The sequence below is a fragment of the Sphaerodactylus townsendi genome, linkage group LG08 (assembly GCF_021028975.2).
Source record: "Sphaerodactylus townsendi isolate TG3544 linkage group LG08, MPM_Stown_v2.3, whole genome shotgun sequence".
In the NCBI taxonomy this organism is placed as follows: Eukaryota; Metazoa; Chordata; class Lepidosauria; order Squamata; family Sphaerodactylidae; genus Sphaerodactylus; species Sphaerodactylus townsendi.
Window position 1 is genome coordinate 11,104,495 of NC_059432.1, and position 15,678 is coordinate 11,120,172.

Below are 15,678 nucleotides of genomic sequence, written 5' to 3' on the forward strand. Positions count from 1 at the left end.
GTCAAAAAGAACTGAGATTCCCATCTTCAGATAAGAAGCAAGGCCCCTAGAGCAGAGAACAACAACATAGTGGTGTCTGAGCAACCTCCAAAATAACTTTTGTCATTTTCTCTATGAGGTCTCAGCGATGTATCTACTCCAACTTTACGCTGCTCTGCTGCTGGGAACATCTCTGAGGTGCGCAGCGACTTCTGAAGCAAGCAGACCCGAAGCAAACCAATGTGCAGAAATGGGATGTGGCAATCCAGGACTCAAAGGTGCCAAAGGAGAGAAGGGAGACCCAGGTATCATGTGTGTTATTCATGTTATGTGTATAAATAGAAACACTTTCAGGTAGTAATAATCTCGTAAGTTCCCAAGTGTTTCTATTGATATGTTTATTCCTGTGATGCGTAAGGTACACATATATTCGACCTGTATTATGCCGCCTGCATTGGCTCCCGGTTGAGTTCCGAATCATCTTCAAGGTAGGGGTGCTTACCTTTAAGGCCTTACGCGGCCTGGGACCCTCATACCTTCAGGACTGCATTACCCCATATGTCCCTACTAGGCCTCTGCGCTCAGTGGAGGCCAACTTGCTGACAGTCCCTGGCCCCTCCATGATGCGGCTGGCCTCCACTCGGGCCAGGACCTTTACAGCCCTGGCCCCAGCCTGGTGGAACACTCTTCCTCCAGCTGTCCGGGCCCTGCGGGACCTTGGCGAGTTCCGCAGGGCTTGCAAGACGGAGTTGTTCCGCCGCAGTGGCCCAGGACTGGTTTCGCTTTGAAGAGTAAAATGGGGAGAGCCATTTTGGACCTGTACGGAATCCACCCACCTCTACTCATTTCTTGCCTTGAAAACCCATCGTCCTGGGATTGCTGCGAGTTGCTTATGACTTAACCATCATGTCTTGATCCACTCTGATGTTGGGAACCCATGACAAAATGGGGATTCACAAAATAGAAAACAGTGTGCCAAGCACAATGCAATAGAACTGAACAACTCAAAAATTCAAAATTGGCACACTGACCTGGATTTATATGTAGACATCATTTACAAAAAATTCAAAGCAACATTTACTCAAAGTTATTTTTCACTGATATTGCACACATGTAAATCCAATTACACTAATGTTAACCTTATTCTAATATACTATAATAAGAAAATTAAAGTGCATAATATATATATAAAGTGCCAGTGTCAATAAATCATATCAAAATACAATTTCATCATTTCGTACAAGATATAATGACAAGGTCCATATGTGACTCTAAACTAATGAGTTCCAAAATTTTCTTAGTATGTCCATATTTTGTATGGTTTCAAAATGGAATTACACAAATTTTCACCAGCTGTATTGACAAACAGTCATTCACAAGTCCATATGAGACCACACTGTTCAATTCCAACAGAAATTTTATATCTCCATTTTTTTGTATGTTCCAAATTGAACTTCACAACCGAGCTGATATCTCCTGTGCCTTGAGTCCATTCATAGATGGTACATGGAAAAATGAGAATCCTGTATAGAATCGCACCACGCATCTGAATGCATTTTCGAAGGTATCTTCCTCAGTATACCGATTCTCAATAGCTTGATTTCATCCTGGGGTTAACATTCTTCTACAGTGTCATCTTTCCCCTAGAAAGAACTCATTAGTTTAGAGTCAGTGTGCCAATTTTGAATTTTTGAGTTGTTCAGTTCTATTGCAAAATGGGGATTCAGCCAGTGGTGGGATTCAAATAAGTTAACAACCGGTTGTTTACAAGCACCATTTTAACAACCGGTTCTGCCACAGTGGTGCGAACCTGCTGAATCCCATCACTGGATTCTGCTCATACACCTCCCTTCCTTGAAAGCCATCCTGACGTAGTGCTCCTGACGAGGAACTGGAAAACCCACGTCAGGTCCCAATCTGGAAGAAAAGGGGGATATAAATAAAGCAAATAACTTCCTGCATTGAGCGGGCAAGGTTGGATTCGGTGCTGAGAATCCTGAATCTCACGTCTTTGGAGACTTGAACACGCATGACAAGAATAGAATTGTTTCCACCGATAAAGGCTACCCAAATGGGCAGTGGCTTAAAACGACTTTAACATGAAGAGCAACTAAAACATTTTGTGCAATAGCTTCTCAGCCCTGTTAAGAACATAAGAACATAAGAACTAGCCTGCTGGATCAGACCAGAGTCCATCTAGTCCAGCACTCTGCTACTCGCAGTGGCCCACCAGGTGCCTTTGGGAGCTCACAGGCAGGAGGTGAAAGCAATGGCCTTCTGCGGCTGCTGCTCCTGAGCACCTGGTCTAAGGCATTTGCAATCTCAGATCAAAGAGGATCAAGATTGGTAGCCATAAATCGACTTCTCCTCCATAAATCTGTCCAAGCCCTTTTTAAAGCTATCCAGGTTAGTGGCCATCACCACCTCCTGTGGCAGCATATTCCACAGTTCCAGCACAAGCCAAGGTGATGAGAATTTAGGGTGACTGCTCAAACTACCAGTTACATCACACTGTTAAATTAAAAAGGATGCCTCTGCACTGCAAATTCAGTCTCTGCAAGAATGGCTTAGGCACCACCCGGAGAACTATAGGACTTTCCCACATTATTGTGGGTTGTTCTTGTCCAGAGACAAGGAACATACATGGGGCTGGGTGGAGCCAGCTTTTTCACTTTATCTGGCACAGCTGATAATTTATCTTTGCTTCCTCACTATAGCTCCTCGCTTTGCTATGAAACGTTCCTTGTAATTACTACAGATAGCGTAGACTTAGGCCTCTTCCGCACAGCAAATGTATAAGGGTTACAGTCATGATAAAGGAACCGTTTTGCCTGTTGTCGTATTCACTTGCATCTGGAGCCCACGGAAACAATCGGGGTTGCTATCGTGCCTTTGCATGAGATGCAGCTATTTTTTTAATTACTTCCCACAGATGCATAGCTACGCAGGCATGCACAAATGAACCCCCTCAGTCATGCTGATGTCCCACAATACAACCAGTTGCGCCTGAGTAGCTACACAGATGCAAGCCGCAATTTTTTTAAAAAAGGAAAAGAGAAGCAAATAAAGCGCTTCCTGCCTGGCCGTTCACTCGGGAGAGGCTGCAACCTGGCATTTTTGAAAAGGACTAGCAGGGCCCGGCCACGCGTTGCTGTGGCTTATTGTGGTGAAATGGGAAAGGAACAGTAGCAGCAAATCAATTGCACAGGCCAAAGCAGCGATGCACGCAAGCTCATGCAAACATCAAAGCAGCCCTGGGATACTGTAATACGATGTCATTGGATGTGTGTGCCTCGCAGATTCCCAGGGGGGGATGTGGAAAGGCACCCCTCCACACACATCTAGGCTGGCTATTGGTCATGATCTCTTTACCTGGGGAGTAAGTTGCTTGGTTTGGGTGGCACATGGGTTGGCTTCTGAGGAAAACCTCCCTCTGAGGCGGGCTGGCAGCCATTCAAAGTGTGTCATGGTTGCTGTACCGAAGCTTACTCCTGAGTAATGTGTGCTCCTTGGTTTTCTAAGCTGTAACCGCAGTATTCATGTGGAATCTAGGGTGCTCTGGCCTCCCTCCCATCCCTTTGCATACGCTCTCTCACTCCCTCTCTCACTTCTCTTCCCTTGCATGCCTCCCTCCTGGCCCGTCACTTCCTCTCCCCTCCATCTCTTCCCTTGCATGCCACCCCTCCTCCCTCCCTCCCTCCCTTCCTCTCCCTTGTGTAATAGCAGGTGTGTTGTGTATATATGTGTGTTTCACTTCTCCACTTTCGGGTTACTGTCTTCAGCTTGACTGCTTTCCACTTGCTCATATCTGGGCTCCACTCTTGACTGAACATTCCCTGTAAGCTGGCTTCACAAACATTCTCTAAGGGTGACAGTTACACATCAGCAGCAGCTGCATGTCCCCTTCCAACCAAGGGAGCACCAGGAAAAAGGCATTTTACTTGGGCCAGGTGTGAAATTTCAGTTATGTGACCATCTAAAAACACTCTCACCTGGCTGACTATAGTGGCTGGGAATTTTCAGAGGAATTGGCCCAGCAGTTACTGAGTTATACTATCATCAACAAAAACACTGTTAGCTTTTTATATATATAGATTGCTTGTTTAGCAATTTTCCAAATAACCCTCGTTTTGGGGGTGGGTTATTTAGTGTCCTACACCCGTGTATATTGGCCTGTTCAGAAGGGGCCCAAGTATAATGTGGTAGGTTGAACTTTTATGAGTTGAATTCTGGCAGAGTTGAACTGTTTTTATACTGTCAGTCTCCCGAGAAGCCTTTTGGCTGAAAGGTGGAGGAGAAATCTACAAAATGAAGATGAAGATCATCAGATGAAGGGTGCCATGATGGGAAATGATACAATGGAGCTGTTCGTTGACTGCTCGTTCTTTGGTGGAATTAAACCCCACAGGAATTCACTCTTTTTTCAAACCCTAGGTGTTGGATTGAAAGGGGAACCGGGTTTAACTGGAATACCAGGATTTCCAGGCCTAGTAGGCCTAGATGGACTTCCAGGACTTCCAGGTGAAAAAGGAACTAAGGGAGAACCGGGAGGTAAGATCTCTCTCTCTCTCTCTCTCTCTCTCTCTCTCTTTGATGATCATATCTTCTGGCATTTTGTCCAGCTCGATAGTTAAGATCCTTATCTCAAGTCTTGTTCTCTGTGTCCCTGCCCACAAGGTTGAGGCGGGTAGCTACTCAAAGCAGAGCATTTTTTAATGGTGGGACCTTGTGGCGAGAAGGCCCTCTTCCCTCAAGATTGCTTGGCATTTACTATTTTCTCGTTCAGGCACCAGGATAAAACATCCCTGTTTACCTTTAGCTGACATCTTATTGCAACTCTTTTAGAAGAAGAAGAAGAAGAAGAAGAGTTTGGATTTATATCCCCCCTTTTTCTCCTACAGGAGACTCAAAGGGGCTGACAATCTCCTTGCCCTTCCCCCCTCACAACAAACACCCTGTGAGGTAGGTGGGGCTGAGAGAGCTCCGAGGAACTGTGACTAGCCCAAGGTCACCCAGCTGGCGTGTGTGGGAGTGCGCAGGCTAATCTGAATTCCCCAGATAAACCTCTACAACTCAAGCGGCAGAGCGGGGAATCAAACCTGGTTCCTCCAGATCAGAGTGCACCTGCTCTTAGCCACTGCTCTTAGCCACTACGCCACTGCTGCTAGAAAGAAAGGAATCCTTTCTAACATGCCAATGCTGATGTTTTCCCAATCCTCTTCCTTTCCTTTCCTTCATTGTTACTCCACTTTTCTCCCCAATGAGGACCCAAAGTGGTTTACAACATTCTCAATTTCCCCATTTCATCCCTGCAACACTCCAGCAAAGTGGGTTAGGCTGGGGAATGTGTGTATGTGTGTGGTCCAAGGTCATTCTGCACACATATACAGCACAAAGCAGATACAGGGTCTCCCAGATCTTTATGTGACACACATTGTTCTGGCGGTGGCTTCATCACTAGATATGTCAGTTTTTAGTATATTCTTCTTGTGGACTATATTTACATTGTGTATTTTTGTGCCTTTCCATTGCTGGCAGGCAAAGACAGAGGACCTTCTCAGTGGCAGCCCCGTAATTATGCAACTTTCTCCCATCTGAGATGCATCTGGCCCGCTCAAAGAGCCAGCATGGTGTAGTGGTTAAGAGCAGTGGTCTCTAATCTGGAGAACCAGGTTTGATTCCCCACTCCTCCACATAAAACCTGCTGGGTGACCTTGGGCTAGTCACAGTTCTCTCAGAACTGTCTAGGCCAAACCTACCTCAAGAGGTGTCTGTGGTGGGGAAAGGAAAGGAAAAGGATTTTGTACGCCACCTTGAGTCTCCTTATAGGAGAGAAAGGCAGGGTATAAATCTGAACTCTTCTTCTCATTTTCGCCTCCGAAAAGCAGATAGTTTTATTTAGGACCACATTTGACTAATGTTGGTTTTGTTTGTTGGCAGTCCTAATTGGAGATATTAAATTGTGATCTTTCAGGTGATTTTTATCATGATTATTGTATTTCCATTGTAAGCCCCCTTGAGTTCTGCTAGGTAGAAAGGCAGCTAATAAATGTCTTCAATAAAATCAATAAAGCCCTGTTATTACTATTAATACTATTGAATTAGTATAATGTGATGAGGTTCAACCTGTATAATACTCTTTTATACCTGCACTGATGTATGCTATTGGTGCCCTAAGAAGCCTTTTGGCTGAGGGTTGGGGTAGAATAAAAAAATGTTTGTGGCACATGGATGGTCACCATAGCCTAAAGGAGCTTTCTCTTGGTTGTTCTTTATTTCCACTCTCCCCCACACACACACACAAATATTCATTCATTCATTCATTCATTCATTCATTCATTCATTCATTCATTCATTTATGGGATTTTTATACCGCCCAACCCCCGAAGGGCTCTGGGCGGTGCACAACACAGATTCCACATATTTATTTATTTATTTATTATTTATTTTTCAGATTTTTAGACCGCCCCATCCCGGACAAAAATCCCATTAAATTAAAATTTAGATTTAAATTTAAAATTTTAAAACACAGCGGTAGATTCAATAAAAATGGCGTCAGCAATAACCCCAATTAAACCCTCCCAAAGAGGGGAAAACAGGACAAGAATAAGTCCCCTAGATGACAGGGGGACTCTGAACCAGAGGAATAGAAGGGGCACCTTGATCAGCGGCTGGACACTCCGAAAGCCTGGTGGAACAACTCAGTCTTACAGGCCCTGCGGAATTCACCAAGATCCCGCAGGGCCCGGACAGCTGGAGGAAGAGTATTCCACCAGGCAGGGGCCAAGGCTGAGAAGGCCCTGGCCCGAGTGGAGGCCAGCCGCATCATTGAGGGGCCAGGAACCACCAACACGCAGAGGCCGAGTGGGGACATATGGGGTAGTGCAGTCCTGAAGATACAAGGGTCCCAGGCCACGTAAGGCCTTAAAGGTTTTGTGGCATTTTCCCATTTACAATTATTTTAGCATATTGGTTAGTATCAATTGCCTCTATACCCTTCACAAAATTGTTCCCAAATATTTTTTCCTAAAACCCTAAGCATAAACCACCAAGAGATATTGTCAAAAGCCTTCTCTGCATCTAGGAAGATCAGGACTACGTATTTGTCACTATACTTCTCATAATACTTCATCGCATTCAGTGTTGTTCTAAGGTTGTCTCTCAGATGTCTTTTTGGCAAGAAACCACTTTGATCATCATGTATGAAAGTTCTTAAAAAGCCTTTTAACCTTTTTGCCGAAATGGCTGCAAACTGTTTGTAATCACTATTTCAAAGTGATATTGGTCTATAGTTTTTAATATCAGTTAAATCTTGGCCCTCTTTGGGTATCATAGGCCCTTTCCGCACTGGCCAAAGGGCGCTCCTGCACCGGCAGGAATTCTGCCGGTGGAGGGGTGGGGGCCGTTCGCACAGGAGCGTGTGAGTGGCCCCCGCAGAGGCCAGTGCAGGAGAGGCGGCTCCGCATGGAGCCGCCTCTTCCCAAGCCTTTCTCTCCCACTTTCACCTCGTCACTCTTACCGTGCACAGCCCTCAAGCTGGAGCACTCCTGAGACCGCCCATTTCACTGCCTCCTCCGACCTCCAGGGGTCGGAGGGACAGCAAGGGAGGGTCTTAGAGGCCGAGCAGGGTGACGGGTCAATGACTGGTGAGTGGGAGAGGGATTAGGGCTCGAAACAGCGTGTTCCCCGCGGTGCCCGTTCGCGACCGCTGTTGTCGGAATGGGCAAGAGTTTTCCAAAAACCTCCTCTCCAGGAGGGAGGTTTTTGGAGGCTGGCCTGACCTTGCCGCCCTGGGGGAGGGGGGGGGGAGCCAGGGTTGAATGCCATGGGCTGCGTTTTCAGCCAAGAGTGTCAGCCAGGTGAACTGGGTTTTCCTGGGGACAGCCGCTTGCTTTGGGTCCCCAGGGCGCTGTACCAATATGGCCCGTGCAGAAAGGGTCATATATTGGCATCTCTCCCCAAAATCTGGAATTTTCCCTTTTGGTAAAATTCAATTCAATGTTTCAAGAAGAGGTTCCATTAATACATCTGCAAAAGTTTTGTGATATAACGCAAGTAATCCATAAAGCCCTGGTGATTTATCAGCTTTACTTGCTTCAAGGCCTCTGTTAGTTCCATGGTTGATATTGGGCCATTCATTACCTCTCTTTGTTCTTGGGAAAGTTGTGGTATGTCTTGTTTAGCTAGGTGCTCCTCAGTATCCTTTTTCTTTGACACATTGCTCCCAAACAATGTTGAATAACATTTTTAAAAGGCATTCTTACTTGTTTTTTCATCTGAAATTAAATTACCTTTCCCTCGTAATTTCATAATAAATCTATTCTCTTTCCTTTTTCTTAATTTTGCCACCTTTATCAAATCCAATATACCTTGCATTTTCTGTTGCACCAGTTTCTTGTTGATGGCATTCTATTGAATTTTTTTTTAAAAAAAAAACATACTCATATATGCTTTGCAGGCATCTCACTCAGTATTTGGGTCTCTTCCATTGTAAAGATTTAACTCAAAAAATTGTTGTAATTTCTATTTCCCTTTTTTAACCATCTCTGTTTTTTAAATAATATATCATTTAATTCCCATCACTTGGTTGCTGTTTGATGAAATTAAACACCACAGGAATTCAGTCTTTCTTTTTTGTCAAACCACAGTGATCGCATTGAAGGGCATTTCAAGTCCCACTGGACCGCCTGGACCCCCAGGCCCACCAGGCCCTCCGGGCATGCCAGGATTTCCAGGAGTTCGAGGTCCAAGAGGACAAAAGGGAGAACCAGCAGGTAAGACCTCTCCCTCTGTCTCACTGACAGTCAGATCTTCAGACACAAAGTGGTTTATCACATTCTACCTTTCCCCATTTTGTCCCTACAAAGTAGGTAAGGCTAAGAGTTTGTGATTGGCCCAAGGTCACTTGGGACAGTAGAGTGCAGATATGGGGTTCCCCAGATCCTAATCTAAAACACACTGGCTCTGAACAAGTCACTTAATTTTTTAAAAACAGTTTTAGATCCTCCCCAAAAATAACCCATTTTTTCCCCCACAGCCGTCCTTTCAAAATGATTCTTGGCCACCACGTTCTGTTTTTCCCTGCATTCCCCCCCCCCCGACACTGACAAATTGGTGCTTCTATGCTCTGCAGTCTCATGCTGCAATTCTCTGCATCTTTTGAAGTTGATGCTGTGCCGATTAACTCCCCAATCACAAAAACCCTCTGAAGTGCTCCAAAAACAGGTGAGGGGGGATGAAAGAGTGATCTCAGAAAATGGTGTCAAATAGGCTGTTCGGGGAAGGAAGGAGGTGGGGAAAACGTTTTAAAGTGTTTGCATAACACAGAATCCATTCTTCAAATGTTTCAAACTGAAGAATCGTTTTAAAAGGGGATTTGTTTAAAATATTTCCAAGCTGGAAATTAAAAAAAAAGTTTAGGGGGAAAAACAATATGGAACTCCATGAAAGAAATGTTTTATTTCCTGCTGCAAAATGTTTTCAAGTGTCTGTGCGAAAGGGGCCATTGTTCTGGAATTTAAGTGACTTTATTTCTAAAAACATCAGTCCTACTGTGTTCTTCTCGTGGACTGTCATTTCCATGATTTTTGTGGTTGCTTTGCCTTTTCAAAGTCAGCCTAGTGGGCAAAGTGAGAGGACCTTTTCACTGGTAGCCCCATAAAGAAATGCCATCCATGAGAGGTACACCGATGTCCCATCCATTTCAATCTTCAAGAAGCAAATGGACAGCTTTATTTAGATCAGCATTTGACTAATGGAGGTTTTATTTATTGGCCATCCTAATTGGAGATATTAAATTCTGCTCTTTTACATAATTTTTATAATGGTGGTTTTATTTATTTCGTAAGCCGCCTTGAGTTTTGCAAGGCAAAAAGGAGATTAATAAATATGTTGAATAAAACCAGTCAATGAACAGTTGCTCTGGGACACTGCACAGTCTTGGGGGACACTGCACAGAAGTTCACTAAAATAAATGTGCACAGAAATGGGGTGGAGGGGAATCATGATGACTGATTAAAATTGCTTTCAATAAAGGAAATCCTTGATTTTGAATTATGGTTTCTTACTCTTAGATACTGATGATGTTCAGAGTCAAGTCGCTGCTCTGGAAAACACGTTACAGGCTCTTCGAGCTGAATTTGACAATTACAAACAAGGTGAGACATACATTGCTGTTACCATGATAACATACATTGCTATTGCCATGAGAACACCAGTGGTCCATCCAGTGTAGTATCTTGTCTCGTACAGTGGTCAAACAGCTTCCTCAGAGGGCCAGCAAACAGAACCACGAATGTCAGCACCTGTACTCTTTTCCACATAAAGATCTAAGTAGAATTGTAACTTCATCCGCCATACGCTGGACCGTCTATGTTTTAAAATGCTCGACTTGGGTCCTCGCACGTGGCAGATGAAGTTACAATTCTATACAGTGGAACCTCAGTTTTCGTTGGTAATCCGTCCAAAAAGAATCGATGAAAATCGAAACCGATGAAAACCGAGGCAAACTTTTCCATAGGAATAAATGTATATCCAATTAATTTGTTCTAGGCACTCCAAAAAACATACCAAAAACACATTTTTGGTGAATAAACATGGTGTTTAATGCTGAAAACAGTAACAGTAACAAACAATAACACTAGGACCAGCTTCAGAACCAGTAGACCAATGTCACACCAGAAAGCTGTCCAAAGAGGTCTGTTTCTGATGCCTCTTTAAGATTTGTCTGAAATGGGGCAAGACATTGTCATTAAACAAGTTGCAGACATGGCCTGCAACAGCTTTGTCCGGGTGATTTTTGTCCACAAACCCCTGCACCTTACTGCAAATCGATGAAAACCGAGGCAAATTTTTCACTGAAAAAATCGATGAAAACCGAAGGCAATGAAAACCGAGGTTCCACTGTATTGATCTTTACGTGGAAAAATGAGTAGAACTGGTATGTAGATGTTTTATGGCCTCAAGGTGTGACGGTTCTCTGTAGTATCTCTGGCAGGTAGCCACTGAGGTGTCTCTCCTCCATGAATCTGTCTAATCCCCCTTTAAAGTTAGTCAAGCTCATGGCTACCCCTTCACTGCATCCTATAATCTATGAGGCCTCTGTGAATCTTTCCCCTGGTCCCCCTCTCCCAAGAGCTCCACAAGAAAATGGTAATTGCCTGAGGTTGTGAGAATCCATCAGACACGTGCGGAGGGGTAAGTCAAGAAATAAAGGGGAGTAAAAGTACTAAGTATCAAACACACACATATATTGATTACAAATTAAACTCATCTACATTTACAAAAGTCCCAAAATAGTCTGCCTTAGGCACACAATATCACAATTACAATAGAGAGGGGACACTTTTTTGACCCTTAAAAGCTCACCTTCCTCAGTGGTCAAAAGAAACACAGTGTTTAGCTAACATTCTACACATTACCATTATAGCATTTTTACAACTGAGACCAATTGTTAAAAAGTGGTTTAAAATTGTCACCCAGGTCTTCCGCATAAAGTCATGTCCGCTTAAAGAGTATCATGCAATGGGACAATCGTGACCAATTCTGCCACAGCAAAATCCTGTAATGCCCCAGTCATAGGAAATTCTTTTAGTCTGATGCAGTGGATTCTGAAATGAATCCTGATTTGGGTGTCCAGGATAAAAGTAAGCTTTACCATGAGGGCAGAATCACGAAAGCCCATCCCGAGCTTCATTCCTAGTCTACAACCCATGTCACATGATGTCGCTAGCTGCAGGGAAGCTATTCATTGTGGGGCAATTATGCATTGTAGGTGGTTGGTGTGGATGATACATAGAATGGCTGATTACACACAAGGCATCATCTGCACAATGGGACAAATGCACATCTCCACAATATTTCTTGTATTAACATATTTCCTCAAGCGCTGTTTTCTCTTTCTATTCTCTCCACAGCAAGCAAGACCACTTCTAGCACCAATTTAATTTTGTTTCAGAGCCAGAGCAGGCAGATTTGTGAGTGAGCCCAGTGTGGCATTTCCCCTAGTTGCCCCGGCCCCGCAGGTGGCTGTACCGACCCACCTTCCCTGACCTGGGGGTTGGACTCCCCAGACGATGTTACATTAGCTTGGCCTTGAGGGCCAAGGAACTGTCTTGCCCACAGGGCGCCTTGCGTTAGGACACGCCTTGTACCCTCCTCCCGTACCCTGGCCTGGGGTCCCGGTGCTGTTTGTCAGAGCAACCGGCTTGCCTGACCCCTCTCCCTCTCACTCTCTATGTTGCCTCACAGAAGAGAGCCCTCTGATTGTTTCTCCCTTTCTCTGGCTTCCTTGCCCCACCCTGTTATGCTTCACAAAGGTGGGGTGGGTGTGCAGCTGGTGTGAAACCTGAGGTTCCCCAGCCTGTTCCCCCACAGCGCTGGGCAGCAGCCCCTTCTAAGCTCCTTGCCTCTCTTCCACTCCCTTCCCCTGTCAACGCCCTCCCCAGTCCCTGCTGCAGCGGCAGCTCCAGAGGCCCATTTCCCTTCTCCTTTCATCTTGTTCTCTTCTTGGCCCAGCTGCAGCTCATCACTCTCTCTCACAGCCAGTTCAGCTGTGAGAGGCCCCTCCCTGCCAACTCTCACTCTGCTGGCTTTTACTCTGTCGGTTGTTATCCTGCTGTCTCTCCCTTTCCCAACCCTTGCCCTGCCTGCTGTGCTGAGTCTGGGCGCTGGGGACATGGCCACTCCCGGACACCCAGCTTTGCCCCAGACATCTTCCCTCCACCCACAACTAGCTCGTCTAGTCCCACACGTCTCTCCCTTGCACTGCTTTGCATGCTTCCCCCTCACCCTCCTCCCTGTTGCTGACTCCTGCCTGCTTCTCTAAATGCTTGTACCGATATATAGTAATCACAGAGAGTTCGATTTTGCAAAGGAACAGCTCAAGCAGGGTCTCTTTCTGACTCCATCCCTCCTCCCCCGCTCTGCCTCTGACCTCCTTGATGACTGGGAAGGCATTTTTAAAATGTTCTTTCAGAGAAGCTTCTATTTTAAAAAAACAAGCCTCTCAGTTGCAGCAGCAGTGAGAAAGAAAGGGGGAAGGGAGGGAAGGAGAATATCAGTGAGGTCTGTGCCTTTAAAGCTGTTGATGGGTGGAGTTGAGGGAAGCAGCACAAGGAGAAACTGGTTGAGACTTCAGCAAGTAGCTGCAGGGTAGGGCCTGGGCTACCTCCTCACATGTAAACAGAGAAACATGAGGAGAGCTCTCTGCAAGCCCACTGTGAAGAAAAGAGTCCCAAAGTAAATGATCCTTGCATAATTGGGTATTATGTTCATTTGTACCCTTAATCCAGTCAGCATTGGGATAGCACAAAAAGCTGCTAAATGTCAGAATGGTTGGGATGAATGTAAACCATGTCATATACAAAAGCCTGAAATTTCAAAATATTGAAGCTAAGGTTTTTTTTAATAGTTTATGTGTGTCAGACTATGTAAAAACCCAAGTGCTTAGAGCTGGTTGGCATGTCAGTTAGCTGGTGAGGAATGGGATACAAATTGGCAAACTGTTGCCATAAGATGGTTCCAGGAATAGCAAGGGGCATAGTGATACACACATGCTGAGGAAGTGGACATTTATTCCATGGAAGCAAGTAAATACCTGGGAAATCATTCTGGATTCTCTTGGATTTGATACTCTTATTATTATACAATGCACTCCAGTGTACTGCACTTTCCCTACTTACTCTTAGGCCCCTTCCGCACACGCAAAATAATGCATTTTCAAACCACTTTCACAACTGTTTGCAAGTGGATTATGCTATTCCGCACAGCTTCAAAGAGCACTGAAAGCAGTTTGAAAGTGCATTATTCTGCATGTGCGGAATGAGCCTTAGATTCTTTATTGGGAAAATTTTGCCACATCTGTTTTCACTGTGTTTACTCATATGATTGAAATACCCATTTATACCAGTTTACAGCTGTTATTATTACACAGCCAGGATTATTTGCTCTGTGTTCAGTTGACTACAAATGATAAGACCACATGGGAGAGATGAATTTCAGGGGTCTTTCTTTAGGGGACATTAACAATTCTCCCTACTTCTCCTTTCTGGATCCAGTGGTGCTACTGCAGGGGTTGACGGCCGGACAGAAGACTTTCATTTCCACCCACCAGCATGACACTTTCACAAATGGCAAAGCCCGGTGTGCGAAAGCTGGAGGGGCCCTGGCCTGCCCCATGGATGCCGATGAGAACGCTGCAGTTCTGGCATTAGCAAGAAGAGAGTCTAAGTTTGCTTTTCTCAACATGAATTACATCCCGACACAGAACCATTTGGTTTATGAAAATGGAGAGCCAGTAAGGTACACAAACTGGAAAAACAGTGAGCCCCAGAAGAACGGCAGCCGTAAGGATTGCGTTGCTGTCGTACCCGAAAATGCCGAGTGGGATAATTACAGCTGTGACCAGAGAGGTCTGATCATTTGTGAATTCTGACCTGCTTACCCTGGGAAATATCACTTTAGGTCCCATGCGAAGCAGACCACACAAGTGTATAAATGCCCTGTGTCCTTCTTCATGTGGAAGTTGTTACTAAGTGGCAAGTGAAGAAAGTTGTGCCTTTGTGAGGGAAAAATTAGGAAAGGAGAGTAAAAAATCCACCTGCCAACCAAAAAACACTTTTGAACAACGCTGACATTTTATACCTCTGAATAAACTTCTATTTCTGTTTAAGGAAAAAAACAGCCATTTTACTCCGAACAAAGGACTCCCTTTTACCTCACAGTCACCACAGCCCCAGATATAACTGAGCAATCTGGCTCTTTGAGTTTTCATACGTTCGTTTGTTTAGTAGATTTCTATCCTGCCTTTCAGATACATCCCAGGGTAGGTTACACAATATAGCAATACATCAAACACTACAATAAAAATATCATCATAAACATTTAAAATATTTCTTTAAAATGTACCTAAAAACAATCAAAACCAATATGCCATGATCCTCCCTAACTCCCCCAGGTGCAGATGGAGGGCAAATTTCAAAAATGCCTGGGTGAAAATAGAGATCTTAACCAGGTGCTGAAAGATGTATAACATTGATACCTGCTGGACCTCTAATGGGAGGATATTCTACAAAGTTGGGGTTATCACAGAGCAGTGGCGTAGTGCCCATGGGACAGGGGGCACAACACCCTGGATCGAGAAGCACCCTGGATCGAGAAGGTATGGTCGGGCTGTTGAAGGGACGAGGCAGGCGACGCCGCAGCTGGGATGCAGGGCATGCATGAGCCACGGGAGTGATTTCCCCTTGCTCTGCCTTTGTCACAGAGAAATCCCTCTGTGCAGTCCCCACCCTCCTCACCTCAGAGAGGGAAATGACTGCCAGCAGGGCCCCTCCCCCTGTGACCTCAGCACCTGGGCTGGTCTTCAGAAGGTGCTCCTTCAGGTAGTTTGGACTCTGACCATTTGGGACTTTATAGGTGATAATCAGCATCTTAAATTGAACTTGGTAGCAAACTGGAAGCCAATTCAGATCCTTCAGTACTGGAATCATATGCTCACAACCTGGGGTGTTAACTGTTGAGATGCAGCAACCTGCACCAGCTCCCAGACTGTCTTCAAGGGCAGCCCCCACATATAGTGCATTACAGTAGTCCAACTGGGAGGTTACCAGAGCTTAGACAACTGTGGCCAGGGCTTTTTAGTCCAGAAATAGGTGGAGCTGGTGAACCAGCCAGAGATGTTGGTAGGTCCCGCAGCCA

General features: G+C 45.0%; 1 protein-coding gene across 1 annotated transcript; it reads left to right on the plus strand.

Annotated features, from left to right (window-relative positions):
• Positions 1-229: 229 nt before the first annotated feature.
• LOC125438410 (pulmonary surfactant-associated protein D-like) lies at positions 230-14,413 on the plus strand. Its single transcript, XM_048506856.1, has 5 exons — positions 230-284; positions 4,414-4,530; positions 8,628-8,753; positions 10,053-10,136; positions 14,037-14,413. Exons 1-5 carry the CDS (start codon positions 230-232, stop codon positions 14,411-14,413), a joined length of 759 nt encoding a protein of 252 aa, XP_048362813.1.
• The last annotated feature ends 1,265 nt before the right edge of the window (positions 14,414-15,678 follow it).

Excerpts from the sequence above, each read along its gene's own strand:
- LOC125438410 (XM_048506856.1), top strand. The coding sequence starts at position 230 with ATGGGATGTGGCAATCCAGGACTCAAAGGTGCCAAAGGAGAGAAGGGA. Across the intron at positions 285-4,413 it reads AGGAGAGAAGGGAGACCCAG|GTGTTGGATTGAAAGGGGAA; the intron begins GTATCATGTGTG and ends TTCAAACCCTAG. Across the intron at positions 8,754-10,052 it reads ACAAAAGGGAGAACCAGCAG|ATACTGATGATGTTCAGAGT; the intron begins GTAAGACCTCTC and ends TCTTACTCTTAG.